Below are 23,492 nucleotides of genomic sequence, written 5' to 3'. Positions count from 1 at the left end.
GCAACAGTGCCCTTTATATTTCTCACATGTTAAGAAACACAGGAAAAATGCCACTGTGTCCCCAAAGCCCAAAACTCACTAGCACTACTGATAGAGGTTATATTTGAAGAATAAAAGTATTTAATGCTGTTCTAACCTTGCTATAAAATAAAGTTTTTCCAAGGTAGAGACAATTGTCACATTTCAAACCTCTGAACAATTTATGAAAAAAAGGATGAAAGCTCAGTTATATGTAAAACAGTTGTAAAAGAATTTTTTTAAAAGCTTATTTACTCAAGCATAGTTTTCCATAACTCTTGGTTTAAGTATTTATCTCACACACAACAGAAGAGTAAATTAATATCTGGAGGATCTCTGGATGTACTTCAAAACTTGATACCATATGCATGCTTAATCAGGTCAATTTATATATTTTTGAATTAGGTAGATATCTTCAAATATTAGATTTGGCTTGGACAGATGTATCCAAATACCACATTTTTGTAATAATTCATTTTCCATTGCTTAAATATAATTTCCTGCTTTCTTAAAAATATTTTCAACATATAATTCCTTTATCTTCATTTTAGGATACTATGTCAGCCCTCTATTGCTCTCTCCTATGCTCCCCAAAATGCCAGCTAATATTCTCAAAGATTAAATGTCATTTAGAATACTTTCCACCAACCAATGATAGATCACTTCTTATTCCAGAATTGTAGCAGTGAGGTAGTGAAGACAAGATCAGTCTCCAACCGACATGTATTAGCAGGTAAAGAACTATCAAATTCTCCAACCAACACATATTAGCAGTTAGAGAGAACATTCAACCACATTTTCTTTTTATGTCCGTTAATGATACTTGCCAACTTGCAATTTTTTCGTGGGGAAAATATATCTATCCTAAACCCACACTAGCAAGGGATAAAAAGAGAAATGGAAAAAAGGAAGTGATTTTTCAGGAACATCTAGCTGCAGCTCTGTTTACCCTTTAAATTCTCAGGTTCCTGATTTCAGCTTCTCCTTAATAATTAAGAGGGTTTCAAATGTGTTCTTTACCCATGTTATGTACTTTTTTTTTTTTAACCGGTGGAAATACCACAAAGAATGAGCAAACTCTGTCTTGTGGTTACCTTAAAACAGTTTATTCGATTAGTACCATATATAATAGGTTCAACTGTATATTGAGGAAAGAAAGTGCAAAAATGTGTGAACAAACATACTAGTGAAATCAGAGTCTCTTTATCCTAACCTTGTTTTTTCAGAACATCTTTAAAGTTGAGAAATGCAGTTTGATAGGATTTCTCAAGGAGGGAAGCAGGAACCACCTGAATTAAGAGACGAGAGTTTCCTTACTCTCTCTCCCTACACCATCCTTTGGGCCTGATACCTTTTCACAAGGCCCTCTGCTCAAAGTGTCAGTCCTTGAAGTTGGTTCTGTAGTGGACCTGTGTGTGTGTGTGTTGTCAGTATATATAATTTTGCTTTTATGATGTTGGCAGAAGAAGAAGCCTACTAATTTTATTCAGCATGATGATAGGCCCTAACATTTTAATTATTTTTCATGTTGTGAGTAATTTATTATTCACTGGGTATCTTCCCTGTAAATCTTGTCCTCACTCTATAAGATTTTTCTTTGGTGTCCAACAAAGGGTTTCATTGCAATAAGAATCAAGGTGTGTCTATGTTCTTACCCAGAACTCAAACAATGCCAGCCTTCCAGACCAGCCCAAGAGTTTGGGGTGGGGAAACAGAGTCATTATAGAACATCTTCATTCCTCTGCTCAGAGAGCACCAGAGTTATCACCCATGCCCTCCTAAAAGAGCATCTTGAAACAGATCTTGCTGCCGAGCCGAATTCAGAACCCAGAGGATTAGGACTAACATCAAATTGTACTGGGGTTCGTGTGCAAGAGAGACTCGAAGGAATGGATTGGCTCCTTTTCAGAAACATTTGCCTTTTGATCATTTTAATGGTAAGTAGAATTTAAAGGCCTGGAAAGGAAATGCAGACTTAAGGCCTAACTCTTCTGTCAGTTGTCAGACTTTCTGCATGGGATTTATTCCTTTCTAAACCTGTTCCTACAAAGAGAGTTCTGTGAGTTTAGCCAGGGGTGACTTGAAAGGACTCTTCATGCTTTAGGGACCAAATGCCATAGAAAAGCAGGGGGATTAGAATTCAATGTCATCACAGGCATAGTCTAATTCAGATTAAATACCAGAACAATTCTAAAATTTATAGTCAGAAACAAAATTATTTTTTTATTCTCTTTTATATATACTTAAACCAAACAGGTTGCTGTCAAAATTCCCAGTGCAAATGGATTCTATATATGTAGGGAAGTAAAGTTGGTCAAGCCCATTTCTTTTTCTTTTTTTTTTTTTTTAAGATTTTTATTTATTTATTTATTTGACAGAGAGAAATCACAAGTAGGCAGAGAGGCAGACAGAGAGAGAGGAGGAAGCAGGCTCCCTGCTGAGCAGAGAGCCCGATGCAGGACTCGATCCCAGGACCCTGAGATCATGACCTGAGCTGAAGGCAGCAGCTTAACCACTGAGCCACCCAGGCGCCCTAAGCCCATTTCTTTTAAGCCGTTATTTCCCTGCAGGTTTGTTTCAAAAATGAAGGAATGTTAGCTATGTCAAAATTACATTGTGAATAACCATGAAATATTTAACTCATATGAGAATTTTTTCCTATCAGAAATGGCTAAAGAAAACGAAGAAAACCAAGTCATTAGGACAAACCCTTTCTGGCACTATTAAAGTATTCCTGCAGTCCAGGAAGGAACCATTTAAGTGATATATTTCTTTAAAATAAACGTGGCTTTTTGGATATTATACTAGTTTCCTCCAACCCTTGGGTGCTCAAGGCATGAAGTGCTCTCCAGACAGGTATCCTGCATAGCAAGTATCCTATCCTTGAATAAGGTAAGACAGCTTCTGATGCCAGGCCCCTAGAGAATGAAGATCAGGCTGGTCAATTCACTAATTTTCAACTAGAAAAATCTATTTTAAAAACTCAACTGAGGGAGCCTGGGTGACTTAGTCAGTTAAGGATCCAACACTTGATTTTGGCTCATGTCATCTCATGGTAGTGGAATCGAGCCCTGAGATGGGCTCTGCACTCAGCAAGGAGTCTGCTTGAGAGCCTCTCCCTCTTTCTTTGTCCCTCCCCCAATTCATGCAAACACTCTCTCTCTCTCTCTCTCATAAGTGAATAATCTTTGAAAAAAAAAAAACAATTAAACTAAGTTAGATTACATTAGACCTAAGTCTACTGATGGTCAAATGACAGAACAATTCAGTCAACACAGTTAAAAAAAGTAAAGGGAACGATAAGAAGAGAGGATCATTAGGAAATCATACATATTTTGTTTTCAAAACAAATAAAGGCAAATACCCTATTTTTTTTACCTTACCTCAGTCTGCCAGGAATGTCCACAGTGATACTAAGATATTAGCTTGGAAAATGATTTCCACCATATTCTCAGGCAACTGGAGTTATATGGGACTCATCTGTACATTGGTTCTAAAAGGCAGAGCACAGCCAAGGCTAGGGAGATAAGGGCACACACGGCCATCCAGTTGGCCCAGCAGGTGCCATTCGTTTGGGCTTCACAGTTTCCACAAGCTTCAAAAGCAATGCAGGAGCGTAACACTGCCAAAAGAGCACACAGCCCAGGCTTGGAAGGGAATAGTGGTAGAACATTCCATTCTCTGAGTTTGGGAGATTATTAAATAAGACCACTTTTGAAGAACATTTGTAAACTGGAAAACTCCAAAAAGAAGTGTAATTGCTTGTTAAAATAACCATCATTTACTTATGTTATTAAAGGAAAAGGAAAGAGTCTGACTCAATTTTTAATAGAAATTAAGAATTCTCCATATTGGGGCATGTGGGTGGCTCAGTCAGTTAAGCATCTGCTGTCAGCTCAAGTCATGATCCCAGGGTCCTGGGGCGGAGCCCCGCGTGAGGCTTCCAGCTCAGCACAGAGTCTGTTCCTCACTCTCTCTCTGTCCGCCACTTCCCCAGCTCATGCTCACGCACTCTCTCTCTCTCTCTCTCGCTCTCTCTCCAATATACAAAATACTTTTTTTAAAATTTTTTTTTTAATATTTTATTTATTTATTTAAGATACAGACAGTGAGAGAGAGCATGAATGAGGAGAAGGTCAGAGGGAGAAGCAGACTCCCCAAGGAGCTGGGAGCCCGATGTGGGACTCGATCCCAGGACTCCAGGATCATGACCTGAGTTGAAGGCAGTCGCTTCACCAACTGAGCCACCCAGGCCCCCCTAAAAAATTATTTTTAAAAGAGAGAATCACCAGTATAGACCCCTTGTTATACTTCTGGGGGTTATCTCCATGCTTTTAACTCAGATAAATCTGTTTTTGTAAGGAAAACTGATTGCATGCACCCAGGTTTTAAAGACTACTTCTGAGCACTAAAGTCTGCCTTCTATTCTCTGCACAGGCATGTTTTATGACAATAATTGAAGAGTTAATTTTTCTTCTCCTTGATCTTGGAAGAGTATTATATTTCAGATACTCAGCATCTCTTTTTGGTAGTACTGATCTATTATTCTTACTGATTTTCATGTTTTTGATGTTTAATTTCTCCCTACTTCCCACGGATACTACAGTATTTATGTTTTACATTTCTTGGTAATTGTGATGGATTTAAGGTGTTTTCTAATAGATTTCTAATAGATCTTTTAACCTCAACTAATAACGTTTGTAATTAGGAAGTAGAAACTTGTAGCATGTCTCAAGATTGGAGTAAGTTAGGGAAAGATCAGTATAATATTATGAGTGTTGTGGAAAATAGGCACACCTACTTGTCTTTCATTTCTTGAACGTGAACTCTGCCCTTTCTTCATTAACGAAATCAAAGGCCATCTGGGCATCATTGGAGCTTACACTAATGAGGGTGTGGCAGCTTCTCAGAGATGGGTACTTTGTGTCATCTATATCTCAACCACAAAGAGTACTTTAAACAAGATTTTGACTGACATGATCTATAAATGGTACGCAAAATTCTAAGCTACAATAGAGTGTCTCATTTTACCACGTGAGCCTTTCAGCATCTTCCTCCTAAGGACATTCATCATGTTTTGCTTAAAATGGGTAGGGGTGGTCAGGTATCGTCAAAACTCAGAAGCCTTAAGGGTGAGTCACAGCTTCCCCTCAAAGGGGCTGGGTAACTTTGGTCAAAGCACGCAACCTTTCAGGGCTTCATTGTGCCCCGTGTCAGGAAACACGGTTAGACATGATGTCATGAAGCTCCTGGTAATGCAGAAACTCTGTGATTTTTTAATGACCTCTACTGAAGAGTCAGGGAGTAGAAGTTCATTTCGGACTCCCAAATATTATTTTTGTAACTTTAGTCAAAGAATCTAAAGGTTTAAGTCATGCTATGGATTGTATAAGTTTTGCTAGGAAAGAATCACTTAAGACAGAACAATTATTAGCTGTGAGAGACCTGTATTTTATCCAGTTGATACCATTAAAAAAAAAAAAAAGGCCAAGTACCTTTTATCAGATAGGAATGTTTGTGCACATATGGTGCAGGAATGCCTGCTACATATGAGATGTAAACATTTCAACTAAGTCCTATCCTTCCTGAAAAGTAAAGAAGGTAGGTGGTTAAAGCATATAAATGTTATCTCACTCTAAATTGAAAACAGACATCAGAGTTTAAAACGTATTTAGAACAAAGCGAGACACTAATCAATTTAGCTCTCACATTAAACAAGATGATTCTGCCATGTAGAACAGAAATTTGTGTTTTATTTCATTCTAGGCAAATCTCTCGGAGTATGGACTTATGGGAACCACCAACCACAACAAAAACACATGTTATCTGATTTTGTTCTTTAGTTGTGCTAATCAGAATACCTTAGATAACACTAAATGACTGTTTTACTACTGCTTGTCACAGAAACACTGATGTCCCAATTGGGCCAGTGCTGTATCCTTTCCATGTTTCTTTCATATTGTCTGTTACTTTGCAACATCTTTCCTCACTTACCAGCTTTCCTCCTTCTTTCAACACAAAATGCCAAAGGTCACATGGAAGCAAATCCCACATCTATTATTTTTGTTGTCGTCGATATAAGTGGTTAAGAAATTATAATATATATTTTAATCCAAGTAGAAAAATTTATATTTTTGGTATAGAGATTGGTAGACTTCATGTTGGACTAAAAAAAAAAAAAAAAAAAAGTGAAATCCCAAGAGATATCTAGCATTATTACTGTAACATGACCCATAATTTTACTATGGTCTTCTCATGAGTATCTACCTGTGGAGTTGTAGGATAAAAATCCTGCACTAACAATACTTCATGGCTCTTGAGATTCTGTGATGTTTCCCCTTTTTCAAAGATACTTCTCTTTTTAAGAGGGCTTCTCAGTCCTGAGTACACAGTCTTCGGACTCTGCGTTAGTCCTTAAGGATCCAGGCAGGAGTTCCTTACAAAGTAATAAAACTATTGTTTGAGCTGCTGGGACATTTTCTTCCTTTTCCAAGTGGGAGCACTACTGGAATATTTCATGCACAGGGAGCACCTCTGATGAGAGGGTTTGTGGAAGGAGTGACTGTAGTGAAACCTTCAGATATTACCTGCATGAGAAGTATTTGCCTTTCCTTTCTACAGGGAAAATTACATGGCTTACAAACTAAAATGTTACTACTCGATATACCTTCAATTATAAACAAAAGTGGTATAATTAGGCTTGTACTTGGCATCTCTAACATACCTCTATGAGGATACCAATGGCTTTACTCAATTATTTTTACAAGTACTATTCAGGAGAGAACTGCTTATTAATAAGATAGTCCTACGTGTGCAAGTGACTTCAAAAACTGACATCAAAAAGGTAGACATGAAAATGAAAAATAGACTTGTTCAGTAGCTACTTCACTCGGTGTGTAAAAGAGTAATGTGTAGTCTAATATTGCAGTAAGCACACAAAATGACTTAGATTCCAATATCTTGTATAAAATCATCATATTCTCCCTAGGAGAAAGTACAGACAAAGAAAAATGGGCCCAGAAAGACTTCAGCAATATACCAAAATTGGCTACAGAACATTATCTATCATTTTATTCTCCCTAGAATGGATACATCATTACATTCTAGAACTCCCCCACAAAGGACAGTACCCCTTTCCCAATGAAAATTTTTTAAATAATGAGTGGGTTTCATTTCTAATTTATCTTTCTCACCAAGTCACTTCACCAAATTTCCTACCTATATGCTAATAGATCACTTTAATGTGGCTAGTGAGCTCCAAGGTTTAAATCTGAGACAACCCTGGAGTTGGATCTTGGGGATTTGGCCTGCCACTGAATTCCCATTTTACTGTCTTACATGAACAAAGCACTTTACAGTGCACAGAGTCATTTCACACACATAACAGAAGTCTTCAAGGATAAAGAGAAGCATTTTGTTTTACAAATAAATAAACTTTCAGGGCATAAATGATTCATAAATGTACCATAAGTGGTACAGTTATAATTTGAACCCAATACTACATGTCCAAAACTTTATCCACTGTTCCAGCATTGACTCCTTCCCTTCACTGGGCCCATGCTCTATCCTATCCATGCTTCTTTATTAGTGTCTATAATATGCCAATATCATTTTACACTTCTCTGCTTTCCTCCTTCTTTGGATGTGGAAGCCCTTTCTGGGCAGATACTCCATCTTGGTCTTCATCATATCTTGGAAAGTAAGTAGCACAAGCACGTAGTTTTAGCTTCTGAGGAACTTCTATATTGCCAGAAAAAGTCCTATTCATGTTTTTTCAGCTAATACAATTTATGTTAAGTACATACCATAGGAAAAGGTATGATGGGAAGGAAAAATGAAAGGAAAGGAACAAGGAAGATGGGAAACCCTCTCATCAAACTATGCCACAGAGAGCATAGCACACCCAGGACACCAAACCTCTCTCTAGGTCATTTCTGTTCCCTCAACTACCATGTGCCTCTAACTCCCTTTCTCGTGTACTCCACCATTATGACAACTGGTTCAACCCTCTCCATTCTGTGTGATGTCTTTTCGCCATGCTCTCAGGCCAAACCACACCATAGCATGATGTGTGGCCTACATAGCCTCCAAAAAGGTGACTTTTATAGGCAAGGAATTTCCACAATTATCCAGGAACCCATAACTATTCTGCATAGCTTAATTGAGGTTCATGTAGTTAGGCTGCTACATGCAATTTAGAAAGGTGATGTCATATCATGCTTCTTCCAAAACATCTATTCGCAGGTATTTCCTGGGAAGTGAGCGGCCTCCTGGAAGAGTTCATGATTTTGTAGGGCTAGAGAATAAAATCCACAGTTTGTTCAGTAACACCTGCCCATAAAGGGACAGGATTTGGAAAGTGTGACTATTAGGTCCCTCATCTATAGCGCCAGCTCAGTAGAAAACAGAAATACCAGAAGTGCACCACCCCATCATCACAATATAAGTTCTCCTAGATAAGAACCCTAGGATGTAACACTGCAACTTCCCTGGACTAAAACAAAATAAAACAAACAAAAAAACCAAAACAAACCAATTCAGGGACATTTACACTTCTACTTGCAGATTCATAGGGCAACCATAGATCATTGATACTCTTCAATTGAGCTGGCTTCTGTAGAGATGACAAGAGCAAATTGCCTTTATCCCTTTAAACTGAGGACTAATTGGGTTGATGTGGCTAATTTCAAGTCTTTAAAAATGAATGGCTATTGTACTTTTATATGATAAGGTGTACTGTGAACATAGCCTCTAAAGCACAGAAGGAAAATTTCTTTCCCTCTTCTTTCTCTTTATAAATACCCAGAGCAGTTACTGTGCCTACCTCCTTCACACTTTTTATTCTTTTTAGATCAGAACCTGAACCAGAGAGAGGTTGGAGATTTATGTAAAGTCACACAGCTGGTAAACAACGTTAAGACTCAGGCTCAATTCTTCTGCATCCGATGTGTCCAAACCACATTGCTTTTTATGAAACTAAATTATAATTTAGGGCTACATATCCACTTTGAGATGTAAATTATTTGACTTAGACACAGACTTAAGAAACTCGATGCCAGCTTAATTGTTGCTATACCAATAATCTTTTTTGGGATACTGATATCCCCAACATACATGGTCACTTCAGAGGGTACAAGTATACAGATAGTTTTAAATGAATTGTTTACTAGATCTTCAGTTCCCATACATATATATTCTTTCCTTAAGTCAATCTTATGAGCATGCACCTGAACTTGAAGAATCAAGCTAGTTCTGTCCCAAATCTCCTTTTGAAAGAAAATAACACTCTCACACATGGAAAATATTATTATGTTACACTGCAATAGATTATAAAAGTATCTGGGGCACTGAACCAAGGGATAATTCAAAGTATCTATGTAAGTATTGAGAAAGAATTGACTCTAAAACTCATAAAGTATCCTCTTGGAAGTCATATGATTTTCAATTATTTATTTTCAACAATATTAAAAGAGGACCCTTGGGGCACCTGGGTGGCTTGGTGGGTTAAGCCTCTGCCTTCAGCTCAGGTCATGATTTCAGGGTCCTGGGATCGAGCCCCACGTCAGGCTCTCTGCTCGACGGGGAGCCTGCTTCCCCCTCTCTCTCTGTCTGCCTCTCTGCCTATTTGTGATCTCTCTGTGCCAAATAAATAAATATTTTTTTTTAAAAAAAGAGGACCTAGTAGAATTGTCAGCATATAGGTCATTTAAAAAATCATTTTTAATGATTGATGAAATATTATTAAACACTCTCAATAATGCAAAATACTATAAAAAATGTTTCTCTTAGTGGCAATGTTAGTGTTTAAAATTATCTGCAGGATCACTTATAAGAAAATGAAATCCAAAGATTTATTTTGGAAATATAAAGAGGATACAAGTAAAATGTCATTCTCTTAAATTTTACACCTGTATTAAATGCCTCTGGCAGATTCATTATTAGCAATAAATTCCAAATAGTCACTCAGCAAAAATAGAATACCTATTTTTTCCTACTTTCTATCAGAATTAGACTTTCATTTACAACATACATTTCCATGTATACTTCCCCTAACTGCACAACTTAAAGCACAGTAAATCTCCATAATCATTGATATTAAATGTTCATCTAAGTCTGTACATGTAGTAGAACTAATTTTATGAAGACCAAGCAATTGGATAGGAGGCAGGGGAAGAACCATACTAAGTTACAAATATTATTTTGTCTTCCTTTTTTTAAATCCCCACTTTTTCTGAAAGGTCTATATCTCACCCAACTATTTACAAAGTAAATACAGATTATAAACAAAGCCAAGTTCTAGATTTCAAACCAAGTTTATAATTTCATTTTTTTTAAACAGTTTTGTGACAAATATCAAGTCTAGGAATACTTTAACCATCCCATAGGGTCATCACATAGGCCTGTAGAAAGCAGTCTCCTCTAGCTATTTTATTACAATGACAATGTATTTTCAAGGAGTGGTGTTGGATTCACTGCTACCCAGCTGGTTTTCTAATCTATCATCTATCCATTGGTACAAAACCATAATTTAGTCATATTGACACTAAAAGTCCTATGGTACAAATGCGTGATATACAATTTTAGTCATTCCTTCAGATGCTGCTAATCAAATATTTATTTTCTCATATGCATTTATCAGACTTATAATTAGATTAATGCTTTAAAGAAAAGATAAAAAGTTGGAAAGAAAGCTCAGAAATTATCATTTAAGGTATGGGAAGTCTAAGAAATCATTTAAATTTAGAGATAGAAAATTCTCCACAAGGCAGAAGTGTGTCTGAGTGGATGTGGAAGGCAGCTCACTGGTTCTAAGGCTGCTCCAAGTTCAATGCTTAATCAAGAGCAGGTATAGTGAGTGATCACATGCATATCATGAACCAAAAGAAAAGGATATCAATAGCCACTGTAAAACAATTTCTTTCAAAGAATTATGTGGATTATTTCATACATCTATGTACCTGTGTATATTTTTTTCCTTTATATCTTCTACATCTTCTAATCATGCCACAATCAATTTTTGCAAGGCTTAATACCTTTATCATTTTTATAATGATTGTGCATTCATTTTTACAACAAATGTTTACTGCATGCCTAGACACTGGGCATTCTGATAGGGGAGAGAGTAAGAACATGATCCCCAAGGCACCTGGGGTGGCTTAGTCGTTAAGCGTCTGCCTTCAGCTCAGGTCATGATCCCAGGTTCCTGGAATCGAGCCCCGCATCGGGCTCTCTGCTAGGCAGGAAGCCTGCCTCTCCCTATCCCACTCCCCCTGCTTGTGTTCCCTCTCTCGCTATGTTTCTCTCTGTCAAATAAAAAGTAAAAAAATCTTAAAAAAAAAAATGATCCCCAAAGTCCCAACCTTCTTGGAACATGTATAGTAATGTACAGGTACAGATAATAGAGAAGTAAATAGAAACCTTTTCAGAATAACATCAGACACTGAAAAATGCTAGGAAGACTCCTACAGAGGAAGATGTAACAATGATGGATTTGATAACCATTAGTCATGGATGCTGATAGAGCTTGGAGATTGGGGAGTCAGAGATGTCTCACTGAGAAGGGGACTGAGCCAGTGCTTTGAAAATCAGAAATTTGAGCTTTCCTGGCAGTGACTCAGTAATCTGAGACAAGGGAGCACTTGGTCCTGGAGGAACAGAGAAAGGACAGAGATAAGGGTTAGAGCTGAGAGATAGGCAAAGCCAAATCAGATAGAGCCTCTTTGCTATGAAGGCAGTCTAAATTCCATTCTAAGGGCTCTGGGAAGATGCCTTGAGAGTTTTAAGCAAGGGGGTGACTTACTCCAATGTGTGCTTTAAAAAGATTGCCTTGGCTATTGTATCATTTTTTATCTGGCCCTTGCAAAAGATCCGTGATGTAGCCCCCTAAGATAGATAGATGGATAGATAGATAGATAATCCGATTTAAATAAGGACTTTGTATTGGTAATTTTTTCAATATTAAGAGAATTGGGGTAACTAGTTAGGAGAGAACCTCAATGAGAAAAGATTTGGTACTCCTAAAGAACATATATAAAATCTATACATTATACTCCACAATAAATATGTTTGTATAATAGTTTTCGATGGAGGTGCAATTCATTAGCTAAAAATAAAAAGCTCCAACGTAAGTAAGAAAGCTTTACCAACCTTCCTTTAAAAGCCAACACAAATGCAATGACACGATTGTCTATGTAGAAATCAGCAAGAATTGACAAAACAACTCCTGGAAGTAATAAGCAATCACAACAAAGTTGCAGGATACAAGATAAATATACAAAAGCCAAATGCTTTTCAATATACCAGCAATGAACAAGTGGAATTTGAAATTTAAAACACAGTATCATTTAAATACCCCAAAACTAAAATTTTAGGTATAAATCTAACAAAATATGTACAAGGAGTACATGAGAAAAATCTACCAAATCCTGATAAAAGAAATGAAATAATTAGAGGGGTATTTCATGTGTGAGAAAGAGGGAAGCGAGTGAAGGAGAGGGAGAAAATAGAGATTAGTAGGAAGCTAAAGATGAGGAACAAGAACCTCTTAACTGTGGGCTCATGTACAGAGCTCACCAACCTTCTGGCTTCCATCAAGGCAGTGCTTTCAGTTAAGTTAACCTCCCACTGTCAGATAGTGCCTGGCAGTCTCATGTCAGAGTTTAGTCTTAGCACTAGCTAGTCAGTTCTCTTTTATCCCAATATCCCAAAGCCATGGATGAAAGACACCTGTTAGAGTGATACATAAGACAACTTTTACAATGTATGATGTCCCCATGTATTCACTGATAGGGAACTTTACCACAGTAATTATTGAGTTCAAAATCAAATTACCAAATGGCATATTATAACTCCTTTTTGGTTAAAAAAAAAGATTACAGTTGGTGTATGTATATGTTTGGGGAAGGAAAAGGAAAAAAGTGTGAAAAATTTCTCCAAATATTAACAGTGATAATCTGCAAGTAGTAGGATTTAGTGTGATTTTTACTTTTCCTTATACCTTCCAAAATCATCTAATTTTCTAACAACAACAACAACAACAAAATACCTAAGCCCCAACAGGCATTATGTATGATGAAATAAAACATCCTTTGCAATCAAATAAAACAATCTTCTATTAAATATTGAACTTTGGGACCCCTAGGTGGCTCAATCAGTTAAGTGTCTGCCTTCAGCTCAGGTCATGATCCCAAGATCCTGGGATCAAGTCCCATATTAGTTTCCTTGTTCAACAGGGAGTTTCTTTCTCCCTCTGTCTGCCCTGTTTGTTCCCTGCCCCTCCGACCAAGAAAAATGAAAAAAAAAAAAAAAAGTCTTAAAAAATAAATACTATATAGTTTTTTTCCCAGGTCTAGATATTTTGCTACTGTCTAGTAAAATTGCATGAGAGGGAGAAAGTGAATTAAAAGGAAACACTATGCCCCACTGCCAAATTTCTAATCTGTATTTTTCCCCCTTCTGGACTCAGGTGCCATTCCAAATCCCCGCCAGATCTCCACTCCCTCTTACATGCCCCTCAGACCTGCAGATCTGCTCTGTATCCTCTCCCTCTTTCTCAGTCTTCCTCTAGTCTCTTCCTGATTTCATTCTGCTCCCTGGAGTTCACAGTAGTACCTTATCACCTCTCTGAATCTCCAGTCTGCTCGGTAACAACCCCCAACTAAAGGACAGCCCTCACATTCCTTCTCTTCCTGCTCCCAGGCTGCCAGGTTCTATTAGAAAAGACACCAAACAGGTGGGTTCTTGCTTCCTCATCTCAATTAGTCCTCAAACTCTTCTAATAGTTGGACTAATAGTTGGTTTCCTCTGTTTCTAACTTTCTGTGCTCAAGTGTTCCCTAACTCAAGAATGCTAGTGGGTCCACGGCTCCTGATTTAAAGCATTAGTTGGCTTCCCTTCACTTTCCCTCATGCCTCCCCATTCTTGCTCACTCCAACTCCACAAAACAGTGGTATAATATTCTTCCACTTATACCTCAAAATTATTTCCTCTCTTTATTCTTCTGTTTCAAAGAAGAAATAGCCAACCTTATTACCCATTCTTTTTTACTCAAAGTTTTGGTCCAGCCATTCCTATTCTAATCACAATTGTAACTGTTCCTTGATGTCTTCCTCCTGTCTTCTCTCCCTTTCTCCTTTTCCTCTTATCACTTTTTCTCCACAAACCCCCTTTCCTCTACCTTTAAATTGTATATTTGGTAATAATTTCCCAACATAAAAAAAAATAAAAAAAATATGTCGATCTAATTAACTCCTCAAACTGTATCTTACCTCCCACATTTCTTTTATCTCCTAACTTGAAAATGTAATCTATGATTGCTATTTCCATTTTTTCAATAACTCATCCCTTGACTCCTATAACTTGGCTTAGGCCAATAGCAAAAGTTAGCAATGACTGCTTGCTTTAAGAACCCATGACCTTCTCAGTTCCTATTCACCTTGACCTTGCTATGCACACAGATCATTAAATATTCTCTTTGTCTAACTCCTTATCACTGCACTCCACTTACTCTGCTTCATTTCTTGCTACTTTTCCACCTACTTATCCAATCTCTTTTCTGAAGTCAGCGTCCTCACCAACCCACCACAACCACCACAATCAGTGCCATTTCTTAGCATTCTGACACTGACAGAATGTGCTGGGCACCCACAACTCTGGCCCCTTGATTTCTCTATTCCCTTAGTCTCTCAGAGCTCTCTGCTTTTAGACTTCGTCCTTCTGTACACTGCACAAATATAAGCATCTCCCATAAGATTCCCTTCCCTGACTACTTCACTTATTTTAAACTATTTCATGTAATATCCTCATAGTCTTTAACTTTAAATAGCACCACATTTGTATAAATTCTATTTCTTCAGTGTTGATATCTATCCCAAATTTTAGAATCACATTAAAAATGAATAAAGCAAACATCAGTCATCTTCTCACTGCAGTGACACTCTCATGCTGGGTTTTCTGTTTCTATGACTAGGACCCCAGTTTTCCCTGAAAGCCAAGGTTACACCACCAGACCGATCTGACCCTTCCTCCCCTGGCACCCCATGGTCCATAAGACCTATCAGTCCTTTGGGAATGTCTCTGTCCTCTCCTCTTTCCAGTGTCACTTAGCACAGTTAGTTGGTGCTCTATGTCCTACCTAAGCAATTGCTAATTCCTAAGTGTCTTGGCTTCAAGTACTTTCACTTTAAAATCTATCTTTTGTTGTCAATGCCATGTTTTACACACAGGACTCTGGGCACACCTAGTCTCTTATCCAATAAAGTCCAAACTCCTTAATCTGGCATATAAAACACTTCATCATTTGTCTCCTAACCCACATTCCAAACCTTTTAAAGCTTGTTTCCCATGCCTCCTTAAAGCTTGTTTCCCATGTCTCTAAATACATTCCAAACCTTGTTTCCCATGTCTCCTAATACTTCCTCTACCTTCCAGCTAATACTATTAGTTATCATTTCTGGAACATCTTTTACACTTATGCTCATGTTTTACTCTGGCTGAACTTTCTTTTTCATCAGCTCCTCTTATCGAAGCAGCTTCATCCTGCAGAACCATTTTAATCTCTACTGTCCTACAAGGCCTTTCCAAAATTCACTGTGGTCACTTGAGTTGTCTGTTATACCTTCCACTGAGCCATAGATGCCTCTGCTGAAGGAAGTATCCTAACCTGCCTTGCTACCTTTGGAGGGCAAAAAGTCCATTATTTATTTTGTTTTAGCCATGTTTATTCCACATTATGAACAAAATATATATTTAAGAAATGAATTCCTAAAAGAACATTGCTAATGATTTTATGACACTGTTTCTTTAATTATGCAAATTTTTGCTAATGCTGTACCTTCTTTAACAGGTGGTGCTGGAAGTAAACAGCGAATTTATCGTTGAGGTAATGTAAAATAAAACTATTTTCTCATCTAAAATTTAAAGAAAAATGGATTTTTGTAATACATCATATATCAAATATCAGAATATTTGAAATCCTAATTATCTAGAGAAAAGGTAAGAGAAAGAACCTCTGCCAAACTGAAATAGCAGTAGTCAAACCCATACTCCTAAATACCCATGTTTTCAGGCATAGTTTGTGACAGCTCAATGTCATAGTAACTCCTACTTTTCAAACTGTATTAATAGTTTATCCATACATTTCCCAGCTTAAAGCATAACAATAAAAGCACAGTCATATGTCAGGATGGGAAGAGGAATTTCAGACAGTTATGGCATCAAGAAAGACAACCGATGATCAATCAACGAGGGAAAGATATAAAAGTAAAAAAACCTTGTAATCATGACAGAGAATCTGATGCCAGTCAGAGTGGGGTTCAGGAAATAAAGCTACCATCCCCCATCTCTGGGAGGGCTTTATTTTATTACAGTAGTTAAACTTTCATTATGATAGCCTCAAACCATTGAAGAAAACAAAATTACTTTCCTAATCTTTGTTGACAAAATAGGGAATATGTAGTACATTTCAGGAAGTCGTATCAAAATGGGAGGAAAATGTACAAGCTTTGGTTGCTGAAAGGATAAGCTCCATTCACAGGGAACATTTCCTTCCTACAAAGTACTAATTAAGTGAAGCTGTAGCTTAAACAAACCTACAATCATCTGTGTCTCAAATAAGTACATTAGGAGTTACTTAAAATTTTATATATATATATATATATATATATATATATATATATATGCATACATTTATACATGTATACAAATGCTTGTGCATGTTGTAACACTTCTAAGCTCTTGAATACTATAAAATTCTTAGACATCCTGGGCGCATGGGTGGCTCAGTGGGTTAAACCTCTGCCTTTGGCTCAGGTCATGATCTCAGGGTCCTGGGATCAAGCCCTGCATCAGGATCTCTGCTTGGTGGGAAGCCTGTTTCCCCCTCTCTCTCTGCCTGCTTCTTTGCCTACTTGTGATCTCACTCTGTCAAATAAATAAATAAATAAATCTTAAAAAAAAAAAATTCTTAGACATCCTCCAACAAAAGCACCATAAACTACAAAGGAAGAAACAGAGCAAGCAGAGATTCAAATGGACAACATTGAGAAAACATGAAGTTGTCCATGGCATTATTACAAGTACCACCGAGTCAGTTAAAATATTCTTCTAATCCTACAATACTATATTTGGGTGCTTAGCCAGAGTGGTGTCCTTACCAACAGAAAAGAAAAATCCCTTCCCTCTTTTAGGTGAACAGACTCACCAGCACAACTTTGCTTCTGCATAGAATGTACTCAGTGGAACACTAGTAGTCTTTTATACTCTGGAGACCAGAAAGCCTGGTCAGAGTTCAATGAAGGGTAAGATAAGCAAGGCCTCCACATGCTGAGAACCGATCGAGAAAAGACAAATCATAACACATTATCCAATATAAGACATTGTGAGCACCACACTTAGCTCATGAAATTTGTTTCACTAGAATCTTATAGTATAAAGTGAGATGATTCCAAAAGAAGTAGGTAGGCAGGTGACCGGGCTGTACCTATCTCGAGTCATGAATTAGTAAACACCTTCTTTGTTCCTCAAATTCAATACAACTGCTTCTTCTGGGTATACCTTATAATGTTGAATAAATGTCTTTCCTAAATGAAACTGTACTAACACGGTACAAAATGTGAACCATTTTTGCATAAGGTGAAAGAATTAGACATTGAAAATGGCACTACAAAATGGCAGACGGTCAGAAGACAAAAGCGGGAGTGGATCAAGTTTGCGGCTGCCTGTCGAGAAGGAGAGGACAACTCCAAGAGGAATCCGATTGCCAGAGTAAGTGATGAAATAAACAGGAGCACGCTGTGCTGATAACAAATGATTCTGCAGGGCAGGAAAGCCCTCAGACGTTTCAGAGATTTGCAGCCTTCACTACTCCATAGTGATTTAGGAAGCTGAGCGACTTCTAGTCATCTGCTCATGTTGCTGAGCCACTGTTTCGAAGATCACCTTTGGGGAGCTGATACAGAGCAGAAAGTCTTCGAGTAATCCTGGGAGAGGCCTGGATCTCCAGCACAACTGGGCTTTATCTGTTCATTTGTGTTCTGCTTATCTGTCTTATGCACCTGTTATAGGAAATGAATGCATGTAGTAATAATCTTCTGACTATCCCTCCCTAAATCAAAGGTTTATAGTATTAATTAATTCTCTCCAAGAAAGTGTCAGAAGTTCCCACTAGATTCTTATACCCAGAAATTCGGAGAGACTTTAAAAGTATTCTAAGTAACAGTTATTAAAAAGGAAGGAGAGTTAAGGAAGAAAGTATGGTAAATTGATCCATGAAGAATGGGATCCACAGAGGTGCCTGGGAGGCTCAGTGGGTTAAGCCTCTGCCTTCGGCTCAGATCATGATCTCAGGGTCCTGGGATCGAACTCCATGTTGGGCTCTCTGCTCAATGGAGAACCTGCTTCTCCCTCCCCCTCTGCCTGCCTCTCTGCCTACTTGTGATCTCTCTCTCTCTCTCTGTCAAATAAATAAATTAAATCTTTAAAAAAACAAGGGATCCACATTAACAGTATCACTAGCTCTTTCTGGGCATCTTGGCCTTGCCCCACTAGTGAAATCAGTAGAGCGATCAACCAGAAAGCTTTAGGGTTATACATTGTTTAAATGTATACATAAAGTTTTTCATAAATGTAGCAAGCATCAGCAGTGATGTGACAAATATAACCTCAGCTCAAGAAGAGATTATATATTTTCTCTGGGAAGTTTTCAGAATTGGGAAAATTTTTGGAAAGCTTTAAATAATTATTGTTTCCTTTCAACTCACAGTTACAGTTTTATGTTACCTCACTCACTCTCACTGCATGGCATATTCTTTTCTCTTTATTGCATTTGGAGGATTTCCTGGATTTTCATCTATACAAATTATTTGTATCTGGATCTCTGGATTAGAGTGGAGCTAATCCAAGTTGTATCTCCAGTTGTCTTTATTTAGTTGTGGATATTTGGGGCACAAATCTTAGTATTTTACTGAATGTTCTCATCTTTAATATATAGGTGAGATTTCTAAATTTAAGCTATCTTTGTTTAAATTTATAAGCGATAGATGTACAACTATTAAAACTAAACCTACTTGGGGACGCCTGGGTGGCTCAGTTGGTTGGACCACTGCCTTCAGCTCAGGTCATGATCCCGGAGTCCCGGGATTGAGTCCTGCATCAGGCTCCCAGCTCCACGGGGAGTCTGCTTCGCTCTCTGACCTTCTCCTCGCTCATGCTCTCTCTCACTGTCTCTCTCTCAAATAAATAAATAAAATCTTAAAAAAAAAAAAAAAAAACTAAACCTACTTGGCAGAATATTTGCCATAAAATCTATTTGGCAGGTGAATGAATGATATGGTAAGTTTCATTTCAAAAAATTATTTCTAAACACTGTGTTTCTCTTCTGGTTTTCTTATTTATAATTTTGATTAAATCTCCAACGAAAGCCTAGTCAAGGTCATATCAGTATGACACAATCTTTTAACAAATACTAAAGATGGTATTTCTTCTGTCAAACTCTTTACATGTAGAGAAATCAGAGAACTGAACAAGGTATTGTTAATAATAACACATCTAGCATCAAACATATATGTGCCTAATGCCAGGCATTGGCTTGGGGTGTATATATGTTACCTCATACAATTCCCACAACAAACAGAAGGTGAGATTATCCCATTATATGCTGATACTTGGCAAAGTGAAGTGAACTTTCCAAGGTCACATGTAAATCATGGTGCCCGGTTTCAAGCCACAGCCCATCTGCCTACAAAGCTATCCTTTTCTTATTCTATTATACTCTACAGTTCATGATGGGCTTTCAATAAGATCACAGACCTGGCCATTTTCTTTATAGATTCGATCAGACTGTGAAGCGAACCAAAAGATTACATACCGCATCTCTGGGGTAGGAATTGATCGACCACCTTACGGAGTGTTCACCATTAATCCTCGGACTGGGGAAATTAACATCACGTCGGTGGTGGACAGAGAGATAACTCCACTTTTTTTGGTAAGTCACAGCAGTGTGTTTAATTTATGCATTTTATTTTTCTTCCCCTTTTAAAATACAGCAAAGCCGAAACCAAATAAATGGATTGAAGAGATTAAAAAAAAGTGTGAAAATGTATGTTTGTAGTTCCAGAATGTCTGTCTGGTGTGTTGTATTGGTATGCCATCAAATGTCTTAATGTTTAGTGCTCCCTTCGGCAGCACATATACTAAAATTGGAATGATATGGAGTAGATTTGCATGGCCCTTGCGCAAGGATGACATGCAAATTTGTGAAGCATACCTTATTTTTGGGACCACGTGGATGGAACTAGAGGGTATTACGCTTAGCGAAATAAGTCAATCAGAGAAAGATAATCATATGATCTCCCTGATATGAGGAAGTTGAAAGGCAACGTGGGGGGTTTGAGGGGTAAGAAAGGAATAAATGAAAGAAGATGGGATCGGGAGGGAGACAAACCATAAGAGACTCAATCTCACAAAACAAACTGATGGTTGTTGGGGGTGTGGGGGAGAAGGGAGGGAGAGGATAGTGGGGTTATGGACATTGGGGAAGGTATGTACTATGGTGAGTGCTGTGAAGTGTACAGACCTGTACCCCTGGGGTTAATAATACAGTACATGTTAATAAAAAAGAATAAAAATCATTTGTAAATAGATGCTAAGTGAGCTCTATGTTTAGAAATGAACAATTGATTAAAAAAAATACAGTTAAATTAAAAAATTTGAAAAAATGTTTAAATTAACAAACTATAATACAGTCTGAATTCACAAAGTAAACTGTTTCTTTGCATATTTCCTGAAATATTTTTTTAAACATGTTACTTAATTTCCTTTGATGGAAAAAACAGTTTTTTTCCCCCCGAACTCTACACAGATCTATTGCCGGGCTCTGAATTCACGGGGTGAAGATTTAGAAAGACCTCTTGAGCTTAGGGTCAAGGTTATGGACATAAATGATAACCCTCCAGTTTTTACACAGAATGTGTACACAGCCAGCATTGAAGAAAACAGTGACGCAAGTAAGTAGTTACACTCCTTCTCTGCATTATATCACATTGATTTCTCTTGCCCAAAAGCTGTAGGAAATTGACATACAGATAATATAAAGATCAGAAAAGTCAAACTTGTATTTTGAACAAACACCAAAAATTCTAACTTAAAACTGACCTAGAAAAAAAAAATCATATCTAAAATGCAAAATATTTGGGAGAAGGGGGGTGGGGTTATGGACATTGGGGAGGATAAGTGCTTTGGTGAGTGCTGTGAAGTGTGTAAACCTGGCGATTCACAGACCTGTACCCCTGGGGATAAAAATATATGTTTATAAAAAATAAAAAATAAAAAATAAAATAAATAAAATGCAAAATACCCTCCCATTTCTGGAGGATTCTTACACATGTGATATAGCATGAGCTCTAGTGCCTTCCTTAAAGATTATTACATGCTCATGATTAACTTATTCTAAATGAGTTAACTGAAGAAGAAACCATAGATATGGAAAAGGGCTCTGTGCTGGTCTATTCCTCAAATTCTGGGCACAGAATTCGAATTTGAATTCAAAGCACACCAGAGAGTGATGAAGGATGTATTTCCAACAGTACACATCAGGTTGGTCCCAGAGGGTAATCACTGGTTCTTCACAGTCTACACAGCAAGCCACATTACATTTTCTTACTTTTTTCACTTTTTTCCATCCTGCTTAATCCAGCTCTAGCTCTAATACTCTTTTCTCCCTCTTCCTATCAGTTCTCCTGCACGTCTTTTCTTTCTATGCCTGTCTTATATTGCTATTTTCCTCTGTTTTCCCCTCTTTCCTTCTGCCTCTTTCTTTCCCCAATCTTCTAATATTCCTTTTCCTTTCATACCCTATGTCTGCCTGTGCACCTCTAAATTAGATTTGGAAAAAAGAATTGAAAAAAGAAATTTCAGAAAAAAGGCCGATAGAAAGCAAACTAGAGATACTGATGGAGGGTCCAAGAAAGAAGGATGGAGAAGTCTAGAGGAAAAGAGACACGAGGGAAGAAATGTGGGAGGAGAGAAGGAAGAGGTAAAAAGGCAGGAGTCACGGGGGTGTCTGTAGAACTCCTTCTTCAGAGACCCTAAAAAGAGTGATGTGGAAAATAAGAAACACAAAATGTTTTATAACATAGGATGAGAAGACATGCAGTAGTAAAATAAAGGTTTCACCCAAGAAAGGCCAAACAGAGAGAGGGTTCCCAGCCCATCATCATTTCCTCACTAAGATACCCCAGCACAACCTGAGGAAGGGAGAGAAGGTGAAACCCACATCTAAACCCACACCCAAGTCCATGTTTGCGTCCACTGGGGTGCTGGTTAGCAGTCTTGTTAACACTCCCTCATGCAAGGAGAGTGAACTACCAGGCCAAGGCATATTTTCATAAGCTATAATTCTGTGAAAACTGACCTTGTCTATTGAAAGGGTCCCTGGTTCTCTGCGCTATGGTTTTTCACATTGCAGCTGGGCTGGGAAGGAGAAAACCATCAGGGACCAGCCAGCTCTGGAAAAATCTGTCCTGTGGGCTGATGTTCTTCAGGACAACCTAAGATGCATGTTCTTTGTCCCTGTGAATAATTAAGAACTTTCTATTCCTGTGGACAAAGTTTCTTTTCAACAGTTATATGTTTTTAATGAATCAGTAAAGTGCTAGCATCCACCATGGCAACCAACATAATTTTCTACTTTCTGGATGAATGAAAATAAAGAATATAGGTGCTCAATAAATAACTTTAAAATTGAATTTAATTAACAATGAATTCTGGAACACTGAAAAGGAATATAATACACATACACACACACAAAATACATCATAAAGAAAACTAAAAAACAATGAAGTTAATTAAGCTATAATCTTTACTATTTAAGCATTTTTAAATGATGTCATATGACCACAGCAAAAAAAAAATCATAAAATCACTTTTCAGATTTATGATAAAGGTTATGGAACTCTTCATACATTAATGATTAGTTTGCTGTTAATTTACATTTGATCACTCAAAGAGTGCAAGTACTTTATAATCTATAAAGGATTGTATAGAAGCAAGCCACCATTATTTCTGCAATCAGGTGTAACTGGAAGTTATGACACTACATTCTCATGGGAACTAAAACAATAGAAAATTCAAGGGAAAGCCAACCACTCTTTCCTCCTATGCCTGATGATTTGCTCAATTGATTCTAACAGAGCCCCAAACATTCTCCACCTCCGTCTTCATTTCTAGACACACTGGTTGTAAAGTTAAGTGCCACAGATGCAGATGAAGACAATCATCTGAATTCTAAAATAGCCTATAAGATCATCTCTCAGGAGCCAGCAGGTGCACCAATGTTCATCCTGAACAGGTACACTGGAGAAGTCTGCACGATGTCCAGTTTCCTTGACAGAGAGGTAAAGCCTTCTATGAATGAATAATAAGAAATAAGGAGTTCCATTTTCAAAAGACAAAGATAAAGTGATCTCTTTATGCCCCTC

The 23,492-nt window shown here is 37.6% G+C and overlaps 2 protein-coding genes across 2 annotated transcripts in view; one reads left to right on the top strand and one right to left on the bottom strand.

Moving 5' to 3' along the window:
* DSC1 (desmocollin 1) overlaps positions 1-23,492 on the bottom strand; it is a 333,497-nt gene that overhangs the window by 214,655 nt on the left and 95,350 nt on the right. The gene's annotated exons all lie outside the window — the stretch shown is intronic.
* Positions 1,908-23,492, top strand: part of DSG4 (desmoglein 4) — a gene marked incomplete at both ends in the record, with an annotated part of 42,966 nt that continues 21,381 nt past the window's right edge. Inside the window, 6 exons of the mRNA XM_082699478.1 lie at positions 1,908-1,955; positions 15,863-15,898; positions 17,650-17,781; positions 19,844-19,999; positions 20,876-21,020; positions 23,242-23,408. Coding sequence (XP_082555604.1) covers positions 1,908-1,955; positions 15,863-15,898; positions 17,650-17,781; positions 19,844-19,999; positions 20,876-21,020; positions 23,242-23,408 — 684 coding nt within the window. The remainder of the gene's footprint in view (positions 1,956-15,862; positions 15,899-17,649; positions 17,782-19,843; positions 20,000-20,875; positions 21,021-23,241; positions 23,409-23,492) is intronic.

This window comes from Mustela nivalis (assembly GCF_964662115.1).
Source record: "Mustela nivalis genome assembly, chromosome: 14".
Lineage (NCBI taxonomy): Eukaryota > Metazoa > Chordata > Mammalia > Carnivora > Mustelidae > Mustela > Mustela nivalis.
Note: the sequence above shows the minus strand (reverse complement) of the source record. Positions and strands in the feature narration are given on the sequence as shown.